The following is a 21,438-nucleotide window of genomic DNA, read 5'->3' on the forward strand; positions in this document are numbered from 1 at the left end:
AATTTTTTTTAATTTTAAATTCCCGCCCAACCCTCTCTAGTTTTTTTGTTTACCGGTACCACCGGTATGAGATTATATGACATTTCATAATATTTTTGTTTTTAATTACCCCCTAATTAATTAATTAATTACTTGAAAATTATTGATTTTCTAATGATGCTGAGCATTTTGAAAAAATTGTGACATAAATGTGATTTATATATATTTTTTTTTGGAATGAAATTTTTGAAAACTTATATTTTTTAGAAAATAAATAAAAAGGCTGAAATTTCAAAAATTGCGATTTTGGGGATATCGAAAAAATTAGACAATTAAAAAAGAATTCTCAAAATTCCAAAAGTTCCAAAAAATCTGAAATTTCGAATTTTCGAAAATATCTAAATTCCGAAAATTTTAAAATTCCAAAAAAGTTAAGAAATTCTGGAAGTTCGAAGCTAAAAATTCCAAAAATCCAAAATTGCGAAAATTCAAAAAAGGTCGGAAATTCGAAAAGATTAATTCCGAGAATTTCAAAAAACCGAAAAAATCTGAAAATGAAAAAAAAATGAAAAATTCCAATATTTCAGAAAATTCGAAAAATCTTGGAATTCTGAACATTTGAAGTTCGGGAATTTCGAAATTTCTATAAATCCAAAATTTCAGAAAATCAGTAAAATTCGAAAAATCTGAAATTTTCGAAAATCTTAGAAATTAAAAAGAAACACCAAAATATATTTTTTTATTTTTTCCAAAAAGAGCTCTAGTTCATCCTTTCGAATCTCTCGACTTCTTCTTCTCCTTCTCAGCCTTCTTCTTCAATGCTCCATTATCGATTTTCGAGGCGATATTCGATTTCGCCGTTGGCTCAGTACTCACCGGAGCCGCCAAACTCGAGTTATGCGTCGTTTCCGTCGGATTCTGCTTCTTATAAACCTCTTCGAGCATTTCTTTCAACTTCTCCGCATTCGGACGTTTATCAGCAGCTGGTTGACAACATTCCTTCATGATATCTCCCACTTCTTTAGGCATTGCGGCTGGCGGTGGTAGACGGTACCCAGTTCGAGTTTTGCGCTGAAACATGTTTTAGATTTCAGATAATATGAATAAAACTTCACTAATTGGTGTATTGCCCAAATTTCAAGCAAATCGACCCACTCAAGCCGAGAAACACCGTTTTGAAGTTTTGATCTATTGCGTTGGGCCGCGTTACGGTTGCGTTGCGGTTCAATCAACTCGAAACTTGGCGGGTAACCTAACAAAGTTGCATTCTGCCAGCTCTCCGAATTTCAGCTCGCTAGCTCCATTTCTAGCAAAGTTAGCTAACCGCAACGCAGCCGCGACGCATAGGTCAAACTTTTAAGAGTCATATATCGGCTCCAACTGAACCGCTTTGCTTGAAATTTGGTGAAATGGTTGGAAGTGTTAAGCGCTTTAAGCTGACTAATTTTCAATGCACTAGATTCAATTAAAATCAGATTACGGTAGTTTGCATTTTGACACATGCGTTGCGGTTGCGTTGCGGTCCACTCAACTTAAAACTTTGCAGGTGACCTAGCAAAGTTTAATTTAGATTCCCTCCTAATTCCAGCTCGCTAGCTCCATTTCTAGCGAAGTTAGCTAACCGCGATGCAGCCGCGGTCAAAACTTTCAAGACCCATGCCTTGGTTCCCACCGGACCGATTTACTTGAAATTTGGCAGATAACCTAACAAAGTTGTATTCTAGTATTCCTCCAAATTTCAGCTCGCTAGTTCCATTTCTAGTAAAGTTAGCTAACCGCGACGCAGCCGCGACGCGTAGGTCAAACTTGCAAGACCCATATCTTGGTTCCCACTGGACCGAATTTCTTGAAATTTTGTATGGATACCTAACACACTTTTGGCTACCACTTCAGCAAGTTTCGAGCTTCTAGAAAAGTCTGAAAAAAAGATACACCAGAAAAGACTACCTTAACCTGACCAGCTTTCATCTCCGCGTACGGCGTAGCATATGGAATTTCGAAGAATTCCCACATCATGATTCCAAACGCGTAGACATCAGTATTGAATCGCGTCTCTCCGTTATCCCAAACCTCTGGAGCCAACCAACGGACGTTGCACGGTTTGCTCATGTCCATTTTGTATACTGTAGTCGCGCGGCACATTCCGAAATCGGCCATTTTGACGATTCCTCGATGGATTAGGCAGTTTCGCGAGGCAATGTCTCGATGGATGCATCCTTTTTTGTGCAGGTAATCCATTCCGCACGCTGCCATGTAGGTGTAGTGGACACGAGTGGGTACGGTAAGTCGCTGGAAATTTTCGAATTTTCGAATTTCCCTTCCTTATCTATAAGCCCCCACCGATCCTTTGTCCCTCAATCGATCCTCCACCGAGCCACCATTGCAAAACTCCAGCACCAACAAATATGGCAAATCGTCCAAAATGAATCCGTGGAATTTGACAATGTTCGGATGATCGTACAACTGCATGACCCTTGCTTCCTTCATCATTTCAGCCAAACCATCCTCATCTGCTGATTCTGGATCCAACTTTTTCACAGCTATCACTTCATTGGTTTTCACTAATCGCCCTCGGTACACTGTCCCGTAGGCGCCCGCGCCAATCTGCAAGACGTTTATATCCGCCATTCGGTGGTTAGTAAGAAGGTGCGCGCGTGGCGCAAGCTGGGGATGCGGCGTCTGCGAGCTGAAGGTTTTTTAGTTCGACTCCCCTTGATGCCATATTCTTTTTTTTTCTTTTTTACAACTTCCCCTTCCTCACTTTTTTCTTAAAAATGACATCTTTGTGCATCAATTGAAATTTGCCTTTGGCTATTGCTCGCTTCAACACTATCTTCTCCCCTTTTATCTCCAAAACATCGGTTTTGAGGGAGTTGATCAATTTATCGATTGTTTCTTTGCTCCGTGAGCCCAATTTCGCCGAGCCAGGGAGGCGTTTGATCTCGTAGCGACGGATGCCTTTTTTGAGACGAACTGCCAAGTAGAATTGCTGGAATTTTCAGAATTTTAGAAATAATTTTAATTTCCGACTTTCTGAACTTCAGAAATTCCACCTCATCTCCCGAATCTCAGAATCTCAGAATCTCAGAATCTCAGAATCTCAGAATCTCAGAATCTCAGAATTTCAGAATCTCAGAACCTCGGAAACTCAGAATCTCAGAATTTCAGAATCTCAGAACCTCGGAAACTCAGAATCTCAGAATCTCAGAATCTCAGAATCTCAGAATCTCAGAATCTCAGAATCTCAGAATCTCAGAATCTCAGAATCTCAGAATCTCAGAATCTCAGAATCTCAGAATCTCAGAATCTCAGAATCTCAGAATCTCAAAATTTCAGAATCTGAAAATCTCGGAATCTCAGAATCTCAGAATCTCAGAATCTCAGAATCTCAAAATCTCAGAATCTCAAAATTTCAGAATCTCAAAATCCCAGAATCTCAGAATCTCAGAATCTCAGAATCTCAGAATCTCAGAATCTCAGAATCTCAAAATCTCAGAATCTCAGAATCTCAGAATCTCAGAATCTCAGAATCTCAGAATCTCAGAATCTCAAAATCTCAGAATCTCAAAATTTCAGAATCTCAAAATCCCAGAATCTCAGAATCCCAGAATCTCAGAATCTCAGAATCTCAGAATCTCAGAATCTCAGAATCTCAGAATCTCAGAATCTCAGAATCTCAGAATCTCAAAATCTCAGAATCTCAGAATCTCAGAATCTCAGAATCTCAGAATCTCAGAATCCCAGAATCTCAGAATCTCAGAATCTCAGAATCTCAGAATCTCAGAATCTCAGAATTTCAGAATCCCAGAATCTCAGAATCTCAGAATCTCAGAATCTCAGAATCTCAGAATTTCAGAATCTCAGAATCTCAGAATCTCAGAATCTCAGAATATCAGAATCTCAGAATCTCAGAATTTCAGAATCTCAGAATCCCAGAATCTCAGAATCTCAGAATTTCAGAATCTCAGAGTCTCAGAATCTCAGAATCTCAGAATCTCAGAATCTCAGAATCTCAGAATCTCAGAATCTCAGAATCTCAGAATTTCAGAATCTCAGAGTCTCAGAATCTCAGAATATCAGAATCTCAGAATCTCAGAATCTCAGAATCTCAGAATCTCAGAATTTCAGAATCTCAGAGTCTCAGAATCTCAGAATATCAGAGTCTCAGAATCTCAGAATATCAGAATCTCAGAATCTCAGAATCTCAGAATCTCAGAATCTCAGAATCTCAGAATCTCAGAATCTCAGAATCTCAAAATCTCAGAATCTCAGAATCTCAGAATCTCAGAATCTCAGAATCTCAGAATCTCAGAATCTCAGAATCTCAGAATCTCAAAATCTCAGAATCTCAGAATCTCAGAATCTCAGAATCTCAAAATCTCAGAATCTCAGAATCTCAGAATCTCAGAATCTCAGAATCTCAGAATCCCAGAATCTCAGAATCTCAGAATCTCAGAATCTCAGAATCTCAGAATCTCAGAATTTCAGAATCCCAGAATCTCAGAATCTCAGATTCTCAGAATCTCAGAATCTCAGAATCTCAGAATATCAGAATATCAGAATCTCAGAATCTCAGAATCTCAGAATTTCAGAATCTCAGAGTCTCAGAATCTCAGAATCTCAGAATCTCAGAATCTCAGAATCTCAGAATCTCAGAATCTCAGAATTTCAGAATCTCAGAGTCTCAGAATCTCAGAATATCAGAATCTCAGAATCTCAGAATCTCAGAATCTCAGAATCTCAGAAATTCAGAATCTCAGAGTCTCAGAATCTCAGAATATCAGAATCTCAGAATCTCAGAATCTCAGAATCTCAGAATCTCAGAATCTCAGAATTTCAAATTTTTCAAAAATTCAAATTTCCCGCCCAACCCACTAATTTGTTAATATCGATTTGCAACTTCATCGTCACCATAAAATCGCCATCATTGACCAGCAGCTGATCAGCGTCTTGATTCATAAGCGCTCCATGGAAATACGGTAGATTCAAGTCTTCTTCTGGAACTTTCTCTTTGCTCATCTTCTTCAAATTTCCAGAGTTGAGTGTGTGTGTGTGTGTGTGTGTTTGGGCGCGAAATTTGAAAAACTAAATGTTTGAATTCTTTGTGGCGAATTTTGGTTTTTTCAGAGTTGACAAACCACGTTGAGGATGATTTTAGGTTAGAAGGGAAGTGTTCAAACATCGCATTTGACGACAGAATGCAGAAAATTTGTATTTTCAGCAAAAAAAATCGTTGGAAAGTGATTTTTATCGATTTTCAACTTTGAAAATTTGATAAACTTTGAATATTGAGAAAAACTTTTCTTAAAAGTCTGCAAACACCGAATCTTACGACAGAATGCAGAAAATTCGAAGTTTCAGCTGAAAAAATGGCTGAAAACCGATCAGCTTCGTCTGGAATAAGGTTTTGATTAATTTTCAACATTCTTCTTGGAAATTTTTTTTTCAATTTTTCAAAAAAATTACTGTAACCCGGAAAAATCTGCAAACGCCGAATTTTACGACAAAATGCAAAAATTTGTGTTTTCAGTGGAAAAAATGACAATTTTTGATAGAAACGCGGTTTAGGTAGTTTTTCAAAAGTTTTATTCAAAAAAGTGAGAAATTGAAAAATATTTTTTCAACATTTTCAAAAAATTTTTTTTTCGAAATTTTAAATTTTTTCTGAAAATTTGGAATTTCTAGATTTTTCTCTTTTTTTCAGGTTTTCTGCTAGATTTGTGAACTTCTCGACTCCCGAAACATATATCTACCCTTTTTCACGCTTTTCGGATTACTGTAACCCGGAAAAATCTGCAAACACCGAATTTGACGACAAAGTGCAGAAAATTTGAGTTTTCAGCTGGAAAAATAGCTGAAAATCGACAAGATTCGGCTGGAAATGTGGTTTTTATAGATTTCTAACATTTTTTATAATTTTAAAATTAAAAAATGTTTTTTTTTTGAAATTTTGAAAAACTTCAATTTTCCCGTTTTTTTTGCTTTTTTTGTTTTTTTCAAAACATTAAAACCATTGCGCACTCTTATTTCACTTTTCGGATTACTGTATCCTGAAAAATCTGCAAACACCGAATTTGACGATAAAATGCAGAAATTTTGAAGTTTTTGCAAAAATGTCTGAAAAGCGACAAATTTCGAAAGTGATTTTCATAGATTTCTAACATTACAATTTTAAAATTAAAACAAGAATTATTTTTTACAAATTTTTCAAAAAAAATTTTTTTTAATTTTCAGCAATTTTGTGCTAAATTTTGATATCACTTTTTTCCCAAAATTTCGTTATTATGACTTTTTTTTTTGCAAAATTCCAAAAATCTGAAAAATTGAAGTTAACAAATATTTTTTAAACATTGAAAATTTTCATTTTTTAGTCAATTTTAGATTATCAAAAATTAAAAAATTGAAAAATAATTTTTTAGGAACTTTTAAGATTTTGGGATTTCGGAATTTTTAATTTTTGGAAATTTCAGAAACAACATTTTTTTCGAATTTTCAAAAACTTGGTAAAAAGCCTATTGTCAATTCAAAAAGATCGCACCGGTGAACACACAAACAAACAAGTAAACAAGGGGGCGGAGCGATCCGCCCCTTTTCGCAAAGGCGCCGCGCAGTTTTTCGACGGTATTTTAATGTCGCCGTTTTTTTGGTTATTTTTCACCAAATTTCTTCCGAATTGAAGGAAATTCGTCGATTTTTTTCTATGCCATCTATTATCTAATTTTGAAAAATCGCCTTCTGGTATCACAACTATGAAGAAGTGAAATAATCTGCTGTTAGTCGACAAATTACTCCAAATACTTCTCCGATCGAGTTTTTCTGTTTTTTCAGAAAAATTTGCAATGATATTTCATGTATTTAAGTGATTCCGAAGCTTTTCTACCTCTTCTTTCCATCATCGTGGGCTTCGATACGTCACATCGTCTTGCTCTTTTCATTTTCACCCTGAATCAAAGAATAGTTTTTCCCAATAGTGTTTCTCAGTTTTTCTTAGAACAAAGTTATATATTCCTTCACAAAATCGACGAATTTCCTTCAATTCGGAAGAAATTCGGTGAAAATTAACCAAAAAACGGCGACACTAAAATACCGTCGAAAAACTGCGCGGCGCCTTTGCGAAAAGGGGCGGATCGCTCCGCCCCCTTGTTTACTTGTTTGTTTGTATGTTCACCGGTGCGATCTTTTTGAATTGACAATAGTTTTTTTTTGAATTGACAATTTGAGATTTTTAGATTTCAGTTTTACTGTAGCTTCCATTCATCTTGAATTTCCAAATTTTCTGGATTACTGTAATTCAGGATTACAGAGAATTTTTCTAAAAATTTCTAAAACTTCATAATTCAGAATTCCCTTGGAACTTTTTCCCCTATTTTTCTAGTTCCAATCGAAAGGAAATACAAGAAGTCTCCCTTGTTCTCACATTACCATTCTTCTTCTTCCTCTTCTTCGAATTTTCTCACCTAGGTACATATTATTTGAGCATGCTCTCTTTTATTTGCTCAATTCCTCCTACCTCCTCAGCTACTCCAAACAAAACTAACCGCCAAAACTCTTTTCTTTTCAATTTTCGCAGGTTTTCCATGACCAACTGACCAGTGGGGGGAGGGGCGCTTTTGTGCTCATTGTCATATGGTCAGTAGAACTTTTGGGATTTTGAGTTAGCTTCAAAGTTCTAGTTTTTATGGTTTATTTGAACAGACCCCCCCCCCCCCCTGTCTAGGTATTGCGCCATACTACCCAAACGCGGAAACTGTTCATTTTTTTTGGCTTCAAAAATGGGAATTTTTGAAATTCCAAAATTTTGATCTCGCTTTTACGATACTTTGACCCGATGTAACACATTTGTACGGTATTCAACCGTGTTTTCTCTTTTAAAATCCTCTTTCCAAGTCTAAAGGAGAGAAATCTCCCCCGAACACACGTGCAAGAGGTGTGGATTACTGTATCCGTGCGCGAAACTGTGTGCGTGCCAAAACGCGCCTCCTCTCTCGGCAAATTCTCATCGTTTTCTTTAGTTTTCGCTGGTGTTCGCTCACGATTGGTGACGACCCGTTAAAGTGTGGCTCACTCACTTGGGTTCAGGCGGAAGGGGGGGTCAGAAAGCGCGCCCCAGCAAACTCGTAGGCCAGAAGAAATTTAATAATTTTAAAACGAACGCGGGTTTGAACTAGATCATGATCTATTTCTTAAAAATCAACGGGTTGCAACGCGCGTATTCTCGCTCATCGTTTAAAATTGTGATACTCAGCCAACGAAGTTCGGCAGCGAATTGAGAATTTCTGAAAAATTTACTGGGGCGCGCTTTNTGACCCCTTCGCTTGAACCCGAGTGCTCACTGGTTTTAAAGGTTTTATAGTGATTTATTGTTGATTCAATGAATAGTGTTTTATAGGAATACTGTGTTTCAGTGTCTTCTAGTTTTTCAGGTTACAAAGGTCTCTTTGAGTGCATAGAGGTTCTGTGAGTGCATAGCGTTTGTCTGTGTCTCTCACTCTCTCTGCATCTCGTTGTTTGCAATAGTGTGTTTTAGCAGTTAGTGTTTCTGGGAGTTCTTTCAGTTACATTACTCATTTCCTGTGAATGATATCGAAAAGTGATCAACTAATACAATGCTCATCATATTATCACCAACATTTTATCAGTTGGCCACTTTCTGATATCTTTGACAGGAATGGAGATAATTAGGCTCAAAGTGTGTAAACTGTTTGAATGGGCTGCTGCTAGAGGAAATACGGTAAACCGAAAGTTGTTTCTGTTTGTCCGGATTCTCACAATTTTTGAAAGTTCTCAATTTAGAAGTTTTCTAGAAAAGCCCAAATTGCAATAATCGGTTTTCTAGGATTCGAAATTTTGGAATCGAAAAATCTGAAATTCTGAAGTTTCTCGATTTTTTTTTGGAAATTCTGATTTTCAATGATTTTCGTATTTTTCAAAACTTAAGAATATGAAGCTCGAAATTCTAAACATTTCTGTCCAAAAACCAACTTCCTAGACTTTCTAGAAGCGGAGATATGGTAATTTGGAGTTTTGAAAGCTTGAGACGCAGACAACGAGACACGCTAACTGTCTGCGTCTCTTCTAAAACTTCAAATGGCTATATCTCGGCTTCTGGAAGGCCTAGAAAATTGGTTTTTGTACAGAAAAAAAATCTCGATTTTAGGATTTTCAAAATTTCAAAGGAAATTTTTGTATTTTTGTCCCGAAACCAACTTTTCCTAGTTTTCGACTTTCTGAACTTACCGCGAAGTCTTGTCTCAATTCTCAAGAAGTTTCTAGAAAAACTTGTGGGTTCAAACGTATGACAATAGCTTTAGAAATCTAAAAAACACATTTTTGAAATTTCGAAAAATCCCAATTATTTCAACTTTCTTATTTAAAAGGTTTTCTGAAACTTCATGAAATTTTCAACATTTCTGTAGAAAAACCAATTTTCTAGGCTTTCTAGAAGCCGAGATATAGCCATTTGAAGTTTTAGAAGAGACGCAGACAGTTAGCGTGTCTCGTTGTCTGCGTCTCTAGCTTTCAAAACTTAAAATTGCTGTATCTCGGCTTCTAGAAGGCCTAGGAAGTTGGTTTTTGGAGAATTTCAGATTTTTCGATTCCAAAATTTCGAATCCTAGAAAACCGATTATTGCAATTTGGGCTTTTCTAGAAAACTTCTAAATTGAGAACTTTCAAAAATTTTGAGAATCCGGACAAACAGAAACAACTTTCGGTTTACCGTATTTCCTCTAGCAGCAGCCCATTCAAACAGTTTACACACTTTGAGCCCAATTATCTCCATTCCTGTCTAAGATACCGAAAATTGGTCAAGTGATAAAATATTGACGCTAATATGGTGAATAATTTATTAGTTGACAAAATTGAGATATCTTTCACAGAAATCGAAATAATTGAGCTCAAAGTTGACAGGCTTCAAGGAAATACCGATTCCCACATGACGTATACTTTTCCAACAAAGAAGACATATCCACTTTAACTTTTTCTTTTCTCTCTATTTGATAAAAAAAAGAACACCACATATCAATTTCTTTTTTCTCTTCTTCTTCTTTTTCTTGTTTGATCAAGCACTTCCTGGGCGGCCAGTCGGCGGACGAAAAACGGACGACGGGCGGCTCAAGTGTGAGATCATGAGCTCATCTCCACGCGGTATTCTGCCATAGGAAACGAGGGGGAAAAATAAGAGAACAAATAAGAAGCGAAAAAAGGGAATGGGGCATTGTTTGTTGGAGAGGGGTTTCACACCTGATTAGTTTCTTTCGGCCTGAGCAATGGTGCGTTTTTCTTGAGTTGTTCTTTTTTGAGCACTTTTAGGAGCACTTTTTCTTTTGTTAGGACTTTGATTTATTTTTTGAAAAACCTGAAAATTTTAAGTAAAATTTTTGACATTTTTGACATTCGCAAATTTTTTCTTCCTTAAAACTCCCAAGTCCAAAAATTCCAAAAAACCGAAAATCCTATTTTTAGAAATACATTTTTCTTTTTTTTCAAATTTTTTTTTCAATTTTTCTAAAAATCTGAAAATTCCGGTCTTGGGATTTAGCTTGAAAATTCAGTTTTTTTTTAATGTTCAGTTTTTCTGAAAATCTGAAAATTCCATTGACAATTGTCGATTTTTTGAAAACTTTAGTTTCTGGGAAACAATTTTTTTCTCGAAAAACCTAAAAACTCCAAGTTTATTGGGATTTTTGAAATTTCTGAAATTATTGAAAAATCTGAAATTTTCAAATTTGTTGAAATATCGACAAAATCAAAAATTTCAAAATTTTACAAATTCTAAACATCCATCTGGAATTCCAAAAATTCCAAAAAACTGAAAATGTGAAAATTCTAAAAACTCAATAAATCGAAAAATCTGAAATATCCGAAAATTCCAAAAGTCCAAATATTTTTGAAAATCCAAAAATCTAAAAATTCCGAACTCTTTGAGAGAACTTCAAATTCCAAAAATCTGAAATCTCCAAAAAAATTTTTTTTTTTGTATATTTGAATTTTCGATTTTTAAAATCTTCTTTTTTTTAATTTTCGAAAAGATTTTCCCTATAATTTCGATTATTTCAAAAACCCTTTTTTTTGTCCTAAAAAATTGAAACTTTGAAAATTCTAAGCCTAATGACGTCTTTTCTTCATTTTGACAGTTTGCCAAAATGTTTGTTTTGTTTTCCCAAATTCTTAATTCCACCCGTTTTTACCTTCCGGGCGGCCAGCCGCCTGGCCCTCTGTAATCCTTCCGGTATTTTTTTTTCTCCTAATTCCACGTGGTTTTTTCTTTCATTCTGTTCTCCAGGTACCATGAAAGTGGGCGGAGCCTATTCTTCTTTCATTTTCTCTTAAGGCTATCATCATCGTCTTGTTATACACATGTTCTGGAACATTTAGAAAAAGTGGGCGGAGCCAATTTTCGATGGTATATAAAATATTTCCGGGTAGACTAGACAAAATGAATATGATATCTTTCTATGTTTCATTGGCTTTTTTTTCGGCCGATCGGAATAATAGGGATATTTCTCTCTTTTTCTCTCTTTTTCCTCTTTTTGACGATTAATGCAAATAAATAGAGGAATAGAGAGTGTGAAAATCCGTTTTCTTATTTTTTTTTGTCTTTGATGGCCTAGAAAAGCATAACGAGTGGCCTAGAATTTACAAGATTCCAAATTTAGGTCTTTCGAGAAATCCAGAGTTAGTTGGAAATAATTGAAATTTCGAAAATAATTGCTGAAAAGTTCGAAGAATTTGGAATATTTTGAAAATCCGGTACTTTTCGAGTTTTCCGAATTTTTGTATTTTCGATTTTTTGAAATTTTTGGATTATTGGAATTTTCAGATTTTTAAGAATTTTTGAATTTTCAGGTTTTTGGAAATTTTGGAATTCCCAGGTTTTTTGGAATTTTTGAATGTTCAGATTTTTAGGAATTTTTGAATTTTCAGGTTTTTTGGATTTTTTGTTTTTCGGATTTTTTGGAATTTTTGGAATTTAAGACATTTCAATTTTTGGGTTTTCTAGTTTTTTCCTAGTTTAAAAAATTCGAAAAAATTTACAAAAATTGAAAACTTCAAAATTTTAAAAAATTCCAAAAAAAAGGAAAAATGCAAAAATGTTGAAAAAAAAATAAAATTCTGAAAATCTCAAGAATTTCGAATTTTGAATTCTCTAAATTTCAAAAAACCTAACATTTCTGAATTCTAAAACTCCAAAATCCAAAAAAGTAGAAATTTGAAAAAATTCAAAAACAAAACTAAACAATTCTGTAATTGTGAAATTCCTGAAAATTCCCAACTATTCGATATTCCGAGGTTCCGAAAATCTAAAAAACTGAGAAAAAATCTGAAAAATATGGGCTCCGCTTCACTTCGAAACTTCATGACACTTTGAAAACTTATTTCGAACCCGGTCGTTTCGAAACCGCGACACTTCGAAACCAGTTAGTTCGAAACAGCGAAATTTGCACGCTGCAATTTTTTTTCTTTAATTTAAGATTTAAAATTTCCATATTTCAATTTCATTTTTATGTGACCGTGTGTTTGAATCTCATAATCTCAGAATTTCAGAATCTCGGAATCTCAGAATCTCAGAATCTCGGAATCTCAGAATCTCAGAATCTCAGGATTTCAGAATCTCAGAATCTCAGAATCTCAGAATCTCAGTATCTCAGAATTTCAGAATCTCAGAATCTCAGAATCCCAAAATCCCAGAATCTCAGAATTTCAGAATTTCAGAATCTCGGAATCTCAGAATCTCAGAATCTCAGAATCTCAGAATCTCAGAATCAAAGTGACGCGGAGAAGATTCTCAAACTTCTAGTTCCCAAAATTTGAAAAACCGCAAAATTCCTGAATCCAAAAAACCTGAGAACTCTAAAAGATTAGCAAATTTCCATAAGATCCAGAACAATTTTTTGGAATTTTTGAATTTTTGAAATTTGATTTTTTTTATGAAATTTGATTTTTTTTTTTTGCAAACTCTTTTTTCAAACTCATTATTTCAGTCAATTTATATTTTTCAGAATCAAAAAAAGCGAAAAAAAATCCAAAATGCGATCTGTTTACCATTTAATCAGAATTTCAATATTCCTGGACTCAATTTTTTGTTTGGCCCCAATGCCTCACATCGATTGGTGTTTATATTGGAGATATTTAAATAAGGATCAATTTCGACCCGAATGCAATGGAGTATACAGATTACGGTTTGCTAAACATAAAGGTAAAAACAAAGGATTACTGTAGTTTTTGATTTCTTGAATTTTGGATTTTTCCAATTTTTAGAATTCAAATTTCCAGTCAAAATTTCAGCCCACGACCATCGACCGCAAAGTGTCCCATGGACACCAGCCCGACCAGTGCCCAGATTTCAATCGTACGTCGCTACGAACGCTATAATTCCAGCAGTGACCAATGAGAATGGATTTGGTGAGTTTTTTTTTTTTGGGGTTTCTAGGCCACCAGGAGTTTTCTAGGTTTTCTTGGGATTTATATGTCATTTCGGAATTCTAGGCACACCAAAAGTTATCCAGGCGAATATGAGTTTTCTATGTAATCTAGGATTTTTGGCCATCTTGGGGTTCTACGCCATTATGCGATTTCTAGGTCATATTTGGAATTTCTAGGCCACTATAAGGTTTGTTTGCTGCTTAGAAGACCCAACATGGCCTAGAAATCCTAACATGGCCTATAAATATGGCTTAGGAACTCTATGAATGGCCATTAAAAAGCTCGCCTCGAAAATCCAAGTGATGGCCTAGAAAACCCAAAAACTCTTCCATTTTCCAGGCGAATGCCGTCCGCATCACACGAATTGCCAACAATCCGGACAGTGCTCGTCCGGACAGCTGTGCATTGATAATAATGGATACTGTTGTGGAAGTACAAGGTAAGGGACCGGGAACATTTTGAAAATCAAGCGAAAATTTGAATTTGGCGCAAAAATCTGGTCTAGATAGTGGGAAATTTGAGAAAAATTGAGCGAAAATGAGGTGGAAATGAGTTGAAAAAAATGGTGGCCTAGCTTTTGGGGTTTCTAGACCACCGCTTCTTTTTACTCATTTTGGCTCATTTTCAATCGTTTTTTCTCGAATTTTTGAAACATTTTTGAATTTTTAGGCCACCAATTTTCAGAATCATCACAGAATGCCCCGCCCCTTCTTCTCTAGTTGCTCATTGCTCGTTCAGAAGGCGTCACGTCAACTGGTGCGCCTCTGACGCGGAATGTGCTCCGCATTTGGCTCCCCGCCAAAATTTATTTTTTAATAACGATGCGATAATGATGGACAGTATTCAGGTTGGAAGTTTTGGAATATCTGGAATTCTGAAATTCTGAGATTCTGAAATTCCAAAAAAAAAAGAATTTTCAGAAATCCCCATCACTTTGCTGTCCAACACAATGCGGCTATAATGTGTGTGTCCGATAAAAAATAATTCAAAAAAATTTTTTTTTTCCACATCATCTGCATTTGCACATCATCTATTTATACACACACCTGGTGACTGCTGACGACCTCTTCTCATGACGAAAAACATAAAATTTTAATGATCAAAAATTTTTTTGAAAAATTCTTTTTTCTGAGAATTTCAGATTTTTTTTCTAAAAATTATTTCTTGAACGGTTTCTTTTTTATGAATCTTATCTATTGAATGTTGATGGCCTAGAATCCAGGAAACTTGAGTTTCTAGGCCACTAATTTTTTTATTTCGATTTTTCAAAAAAAACGTATTGCAATTTCCATTTTTCTGTCCTAATATCTCAATATATTTATTTAATTTCTGTGATTTGATTATATTTAATTTTCTTTTTCTTTTCCACTCTCTTTCTCTGCAATTTTTGATACTTATGGGTACAAACGAATGTATGTATGTATATATAAATTTTATTTATTTTCTTTTAGAAACTTTTTTCTGAATTTCAGAATTTCCGATTTTCTGAATTTCTGAATTCCGAAATTTCAAATTTCACAGAATTTTTGAATTTTTTAGTGTAATTTTGGAACTTAATTAATTTTAGATCTTTCCGGAACTCAGGAACTTTTAGCTGCTTTTTTAATTTACGATTTTTCTGTTAAGATTTTTTGAAGTTTTAGATTTTATGAATTTTGGGATTTCCAGAAAATTCAGGTTTTTCGGAATTGGAATTTCCGATTTTTAAAAATTTTTTGGAAAATTTTTTTGGAATTTCCGAAGTTTTCATAAGTTTTCAGATTTTTGGAATTTACTTGATACTTGGGGTTTTCCATTTTCTGAATTTCTAAATTTCTGAATTTCTGAATTTCTGAATTTTTGAATTTCTGAATTTCTGAATTTCTGAATTTCTAAATTTCTGAATTTCTGAATTTCTGAATTTCTAAATTTCTGAATTTCTAAATTTCTGAATTTCTGAATTTCTGAATTTCTGAATTTCTGAATTTCTGAATTTCTGAATTTCTGAATTTCTGAATTTCTGAATTTCTAAATTTCTAAATTTCTAAATTTTAGAATTTCTGAATTTCTGAATTTTTGAATTTCTAAATTTCTAAATTTCTAAATTTTTGAATTTCTGAATTTCTAAATTTCTGAATTTCTGAATTTCTGAATTTCTAAATTTCTGAATTTCTGAATTTCTGAATTTCTAAATTACTGAATTTCTGAATTTCTGAATTTCTGAATTTCTGAATTTCTGAATTTCTGAATTTCTGAATTTCTGAATTTCTGAATTTTTCTTTTTTTTCTCACACTAGTCACAAATTTCTCACACCCCTACTCAAGTTACAAACCAAAAAAGCACTATTTTCACACATTTTCTCTTAAAAAGTACACTTAGAAAAAGCTGTAAACAACACGAGCACAATGCGACCAGAAGATCAATGAGCACAAAATTTGGAAAACTTGTGATTCTGCAAAAAAAAACAGATTCAGTGTATCAGAATTTCAGAATAATGGAAATCTAGAAAAGAACGATATTTCTAGCTCTTCTATAAACCCAGATATAGCGATTTGAAGTTTTGGAGGCTAGAGACGGCAGACAACGAAACACTCTAACTGCCTGCGTCTCTTCTAAAACTTCGAAGGCTTTATTCTCGACTCACAGGTAGCCTAATAACATGATTTTCTGACAGAATCAGAATACAAGTTTTCTATTCTACAACTATTCAGAAAAAATTTTAAAAAAAACGATTTTTTAAGCTTTCGAAATTTTCCATTTTTTCCAAGTTTTGTTTTTAAATAAAACTTCCACAAATAGAAAGCTTATATCTGAGTGAGTATTTCACAAGAAAAACCATCTTTCTAGCTTTTCTAGGAGCCGAGATATAGCTGCTTGAAGAGACACAGACAGTTAGAGTTAGAGACGCAGCGTATCTCGCTGTCTGCGTCTCTAACCTCCCAAATTTCAAAGCGCTGCATCTCGGCTTTTAGAAGTGCTAGAAGCATAAAAAACAGTTAAAAATTTTAAACAGTTAAAAATTTTCTACTTACGATCCTGAAAAACTATCATGGATTTTGGAAAAAAAAATTTGGTTTTTTGAAATTTTTTTGAAAAATAAGCCTCTATTTTTTATTGTTTCATTCCTATTTTTCCAGAAGAAAATGTCCTTTTTTCCTGGTCCATTTTTCTTGAACATTTGTTCTCCAAATTCTTTTTTTTTGCTGAAATTCATATGAATTACAAGAATCAGTGGAGCTAAACACACACATTTTTTGTTCATACATATGAACCCCGCATTAATTTTTTTCCAGTTGAACTCTTTTGATATTTCGAAACGTAAGCACAAAACAGGTTGATGGTTTTGTTGACGGTTTCGGTCCGGAAGGTGTGTACTTTTAAAAAAGCGTCATCATCATCAGGATTATTTGCAAAAAAATTTCAAACTTCTATTTTTGAAAATCATAAAATATAAGAATTTTTTTTCAATTCTGTCCAAAAACCAAGTTCCTAGCTCACCTAGAAGCCGAGATATAGAGTTTTGAAGTTTAGGAAGCGAGAGACGCAGACGACGAGACACTATGACTGTCTGCGTCTTTCCAAACTTCAAAGTGCTATATCTTACCTTCTAGATGAGTTAGAATCCTGGTTATTTCTTGCTGAAAAATCGAAAGTGAAGATTCTTCCCATGGATCCGATTCTAAAAAAAGCAAATGTTTTCCATTTACGCACGAAACATGTGATTTTCACACGACTACAGTAGTCTAAAACATGTTCATTGTTGCTAGAATTTTCGATGGTTTTGGAAGATCCGAAATCCAGAAATTCAGAATCTCAGGATCTTCGAATTTCAGAATCTCAGAATTTCAGAATCTCAGAATTTCAGAATCTCAGAACCTCGGAAACTCAGAATCTCAGAATCTCAGAATCTCAGAATCTCAGAATCTCAAAATTTCAGAATTTCAGAATCTCAGAATCTCAGAATCTCAGAATTTCAGAATCTCAGAATCTCAGAATCTCAGAATCTCAGAATCTCAGAATCTCAGAATTTCAGAATCTCAGAATCTCAGAATTTCAAAAACTCAGAATCTCAGAAACTCAGAATCTCAGAATCTCAGAATCTCAGAATCTCAGAATCTCAGAATCTCAGAATCTCAGAATCTCAGAATTTCAGAATCTCAGAATCTCAGAATCTCAAAATCTCAGAATCTCAGAAACTCAGAAACTCAGAATCTCAGAAACTCAGAATCTCAGAATCTCAGAATCTCAGAATCTCAGAATCTCAGAAACTCAGAATCTCAGAGTTCCGATTTTTCTATTTTTATATGACTCATTCCGAAACCTAAAATCTTAATCTTACAACTTTTTTCAGATTTTTTCTTTTCGCAAAAACATCGAAAAAATCGCAAAAGCCACCAACCCATGACCCAATTCTCACACGCTCCTCTGCTTCCAGATTTCTCCATTTTCCTTCTTCTTTTTTTTCTAAAAATCTGAAAATATCCAACTAGCAGATGAGCAAGCATACGGTAGAAAAAATTTTCAGCTCCACCTCTAATCGGCCAGCCGCATTTAACCGGCTTATTCTACTCATTTTTTCTCTAGAATTTTTTGATTGGCTCTCTGGAAACAAGATGAGCAGCTTTGTGCTCCGCTAGATTGCTCATCCTTAACAATGTCGGTGTCTTCGACGATCAATGGAACATTCCTGGCCGGTGCCAGCTGTACACTGGTGAGTGGGGCCTAACTTTCTCTACATAGTCTTTGGGTTTCTAGGCCAGCAAGGGAATAGAGTTACAGGGAAGGATCTAGAATTGATCTGGTGGCATACGATCTGGTGAAAACATCAATCAGTCCTAAATTCAGTTCTCTAGGTTTCTAGCAGCCGAGAACTTTCAGATTTTTTTACAAGAAAAACCAACTTCCTAGAGCTTCTAAAAGCCGTGATACAGCACTTCAAAGTTCAAGAGGCTAGAGACGCAGACGACGAGACACTCTAACCGTCTGTGTCTCTTCAAGCAGCTGTATCTCGGCTCCCAGATGAGCTGGACAGTTGGATTGGCTTGTAAAATCTCAGTTAGATCTATTTTTTTTCTGTTCTGAAATTTTGAAAAATCTCAAATTTTTCTGGATTTTTTTCAAAAACTTTCAAAATCTTAAAAACTGAGGAAACTTTTGTTTATCGTAGAAAAGAGAAAATTTGCGTTAATTCTGTTTAACTTTCAACTTTATAGCTGTTCTAGGAGCCGAGTTATAGCCATTTGAAGTTTAGGAGGCTAGAGACGCAGATAACGAGACACACTGCGTCTCTAACCTCTGACTGTCTGCGTCTCTGCAAAACTTCAAAGCGCTGTATCTCGGCTTCCAGGGTTGCTAGAAACTTGGTTTTTTCACCAAATTGTAGCTAGAAAAATGAAAAGTTTGAAAAAGTATAAAAGTTTGAAAAATTATGGAAACTTTTGTAAAAATTTTCTTAATTCGAAATTTAGCAGAAATATGAAACTCAAAATTCTAAACACTTCTGTCGAAAACCCATCTTTTTAGCCCTACTAGAAGCCGAGATACAGTCATTGAAGCTTCGGGAGGCTAGAGACGCAGACGACGAGACACACTGCGTCTCTAACTTCCCTGAAGAGACGCAGACATTCAAACTTTAAAGCGCGGTATCTCGGCTCCTAGAAGAGCTAGACTGATGTAAACTGGACAGAATGATAGGAAAACTTCTGTATATTTCCGAGATATATCGCTTCAAAGTTTGAGAGGCTAGAGACGCCAGACGACGAGACACGCTGCGTCTTTAACCTCTCATTGTCTGCGTCTCTTCAAAACTACTGTATCTCGGCATCTAGATGAGCTAGAAATATGGTTTTTAAATAGAACTGAAGCACATTTGTTTGATTTTCGGGTAATATTTAAAAAACCGAACGCCTCTGGCTAGAAAAATCCATGAACATGGTTTTGTCTATAAAAATGCACTCTATTGATAAAGCTTGAAAAATTACGCAACTTTGTAAAAAAATCGTATTTCTAGCTCTTCTGGGGGACGAGATACAGGCGTTTGAAATTTAGACGCTCTGACTGTCTGCGTCTCTCTTGCCGCGCGTGAGACGCAGCGTGTCTTGTCGTCTGCGTCTCTCGCCTCCTAAACATCAAGCGGTCATATCTCAGCTCCCAGTTGAGCTAGAACACTCGTTTTTTCACCAATTTTCCCATTGTTTCTCTAGTTTGTTATTCTTTGCAGTTCCGTCAAATCGTCAAGAAACCATTGTACTACTGTACTCAAGTACTCTCGTTTTTCCTCTCATTGGTAGCAATCCCCATTCTGACCTATTTCGCCTTTTTCAAACTCAAAAAGGCGAGGTTTAATAGAAATGTGCTGCTCTTGTACAGAATGTATTTTGGGGTTATTCTGACGTCAGTGGTGAATTCTACTGTGGCATTTGTGAGTTTTGAAGCTACAAACTACTCATAACCAGACTACAAACTACAATACAGGGTCATCATATCGTCACTCCATGGATTGCTAAGAGCGATTGTGACTATCTGGTGGATACTGGGAAGTTGCGAGGAATGCAGATTTTGGGAATTATCGGAATCTCGGGACCATCGGTTTTTATGCAAGGAATCATATTTGAGCGACTGATCGCTCTTGCAAGAGCCAAGTTTTACGAGAATTCAATGTTTTTGGTTGGACCAATTATTGCGTTCGTTTCGGTGAGTTTTTTAGAACAAAAATCAAGTTTCTAGGACGCCTAGGAGCCGAGAAATGGCCATTTGAAGATTGAGGAGGCTAGAGACGCCAGACGACGAGACACACTGCGTCTCTAGTCTCAAAAACTTCAAATTGAAAAATCTAGGCTCCTGAGAAAGTTAGAAACTTGATTTTTTAACAGAATAAAAGAAGAATGGTGTCTTTCTTATCATTGTCACAAAAATTTTGAAAAATCAAAATTTTTTGAAAACTCGAAAATCTCAAAAATCTGGATTTTTCTACATCACCAAATTTGGCAACTGAAATCAAGCATATTGCAGAAAAAATCATGTTTCTAGCTCTCCTAGGAGCTGAGATACAGCCGCTTGAAGTTTGGAGAGACGTAGACAGTCAGAGTGTCTCGTTGTCTGCGTCTCTAACTTCCTGAACTTGAAATGGCTATATCTCGGCTCTAAGGAAAGCTGGAAAATTGGTTTTTTGACAGAATTGAAGAAAAAAGTTTATATTTTTAGACTTTGAAAAAAATTGAATTTTTTGAGAAACTTTTTCCTTCAAAATTTTTTAAAAGTCTCTTTTCTTATTTCCCATTTCTAGTGCATTGCTACCGGAGCTCTTGTTATCTATCTGTTTATCGACGAAACTTTCACCGAACCCACATTCTCCTACGTCCTCATTCCAAGCACTTCTGGACCAAAGGTACAACTATCTTTTCGGAATTTTCTAGAAAAATTGAATAATCTACAGATGAATTATTTGTGCTGGGGTCTTCTGAGCGCGAATTTGATCGATTTGGTGGCCAATTTGGCTATGGAAAAGATCAATACTTGCATCAGAAAGAGGTAAGTCTGAAAATGCCTGGAAATCTGGGAATAATGGAAAAAAAACCACGTTTCTAGCGGTTCTGGGAGCCGAGATAGAGCCTTTCAAAGCGTTGGAGGCGAGAGACGCAGACGACGAGACACGCTGCGTCTCTCGCTTCGGCAAGAGAGACGCAGACAGTGAAAACTTCAAACGCCTTTATCTCGGCTTCCAGAAGAGTTAGAAAAGTGGTTTTTTCACAGAATAGCACAATTTTTCAAGCTTTATCAGTTGAGCGCACTTTCAGATTCCTACACACTCTTTCCACAAGATATCAACTGGAAGAGAACATTTTCGCGACCAGATTTTCGTTTTTCCTTTCTCTGATTCACCTTGCATTTTTCTCCTTCTACTACGTCATCACTCTTACTCTTCGTTATCGTGGGAGCTGGTTTGTGGACGATCCAGCCGACTTGATGGCGCTTCGCGGGATTTTTTTGGTATGGGACCAGAAAATAGAGGAAATTTCCTTTTATTCTGTTCGATTTCCAAGTTTCTAGCTATT

The 21,438-nt window shown here is 35.4% G+C and overlaps 3 protein-coding genes across 3 annotated transcripts; 2 read left to right on the forward strand and 1 right to left on the reverse strand.

Annotated features, from left to right (window-relative positions):
- Positions 1-744: 744 nt before the first annotated feature.
- Positions 745-4,998, reverse strand: CBG00895 (the record flags this gene model as incomplete). The annotated part of the gene is made up of 5 exons (XM_045241695.1): positions 745-1,050; positions 1,927-2,268; positions 2,320-2,583; positions 2,741-2,952; positions 4,851-4,998. The coding sequence occupies 5 exons, from the start codon at positions 4,996-4,998 to the stop codon at positions 745-747; spliced, it is 1,272 nt and encodes a 423-aa protein (XP_045091717.1).
- An 8,010-nt stretch (positions 4,999-13,008) lies between these two features.
- CBG00894 lies at positions 13,009-14,251 on the forward strand (the record flags this gene model as incomplete). Its single annotated transcript, XM_002629629.1, has 4 exons — positions 13,009-13,177; positions 13,267-13,383; positions 13,744-13,843; positions 14,089-14,251. Coding segments are annotated over 4 exons (549 nt in total), but the record flags the coding sequence as incomplete, so codon positions are not given.
- Positions 14,252-18,038: 3,787 nt separating this feature from the next.
- On the forward strand, positions 18,039-20,918 carry CBG00892 (the record flags this gene model as incomplete). Its single annotated transcript, XM_002629628.1, has 4 exons — positions 18,039-18,095; positions 19,859-20,077; positions 20,670-20,771; positions 20,820-20,918. The coding sequence occupies 4 exons, from the start codon at positions 18,039-18,041 to the stop codon at positions 20,916-20,918; spliced, it is 477 nt and encodes a 158-aa protein (XP_002629674.1).
- Between the last annotated feature and the right edge of the window lie 520 nt (positions 20,919-21,438).

This window comes from Caenorhabditis briggsae (assembly GCF_000004555.2).
Source record: "Caenorhabditis briggsae complete genome, chrII, whole genome shotgun sequence".
Taxonomy (NCBI): domain Eukaryota; kingdom Metazoa; phylum Nematoda; class Chromadorea; order Rhabditida; family Rhabditidae; genus Caenorhabditis; species Caenorhabditis briggsae.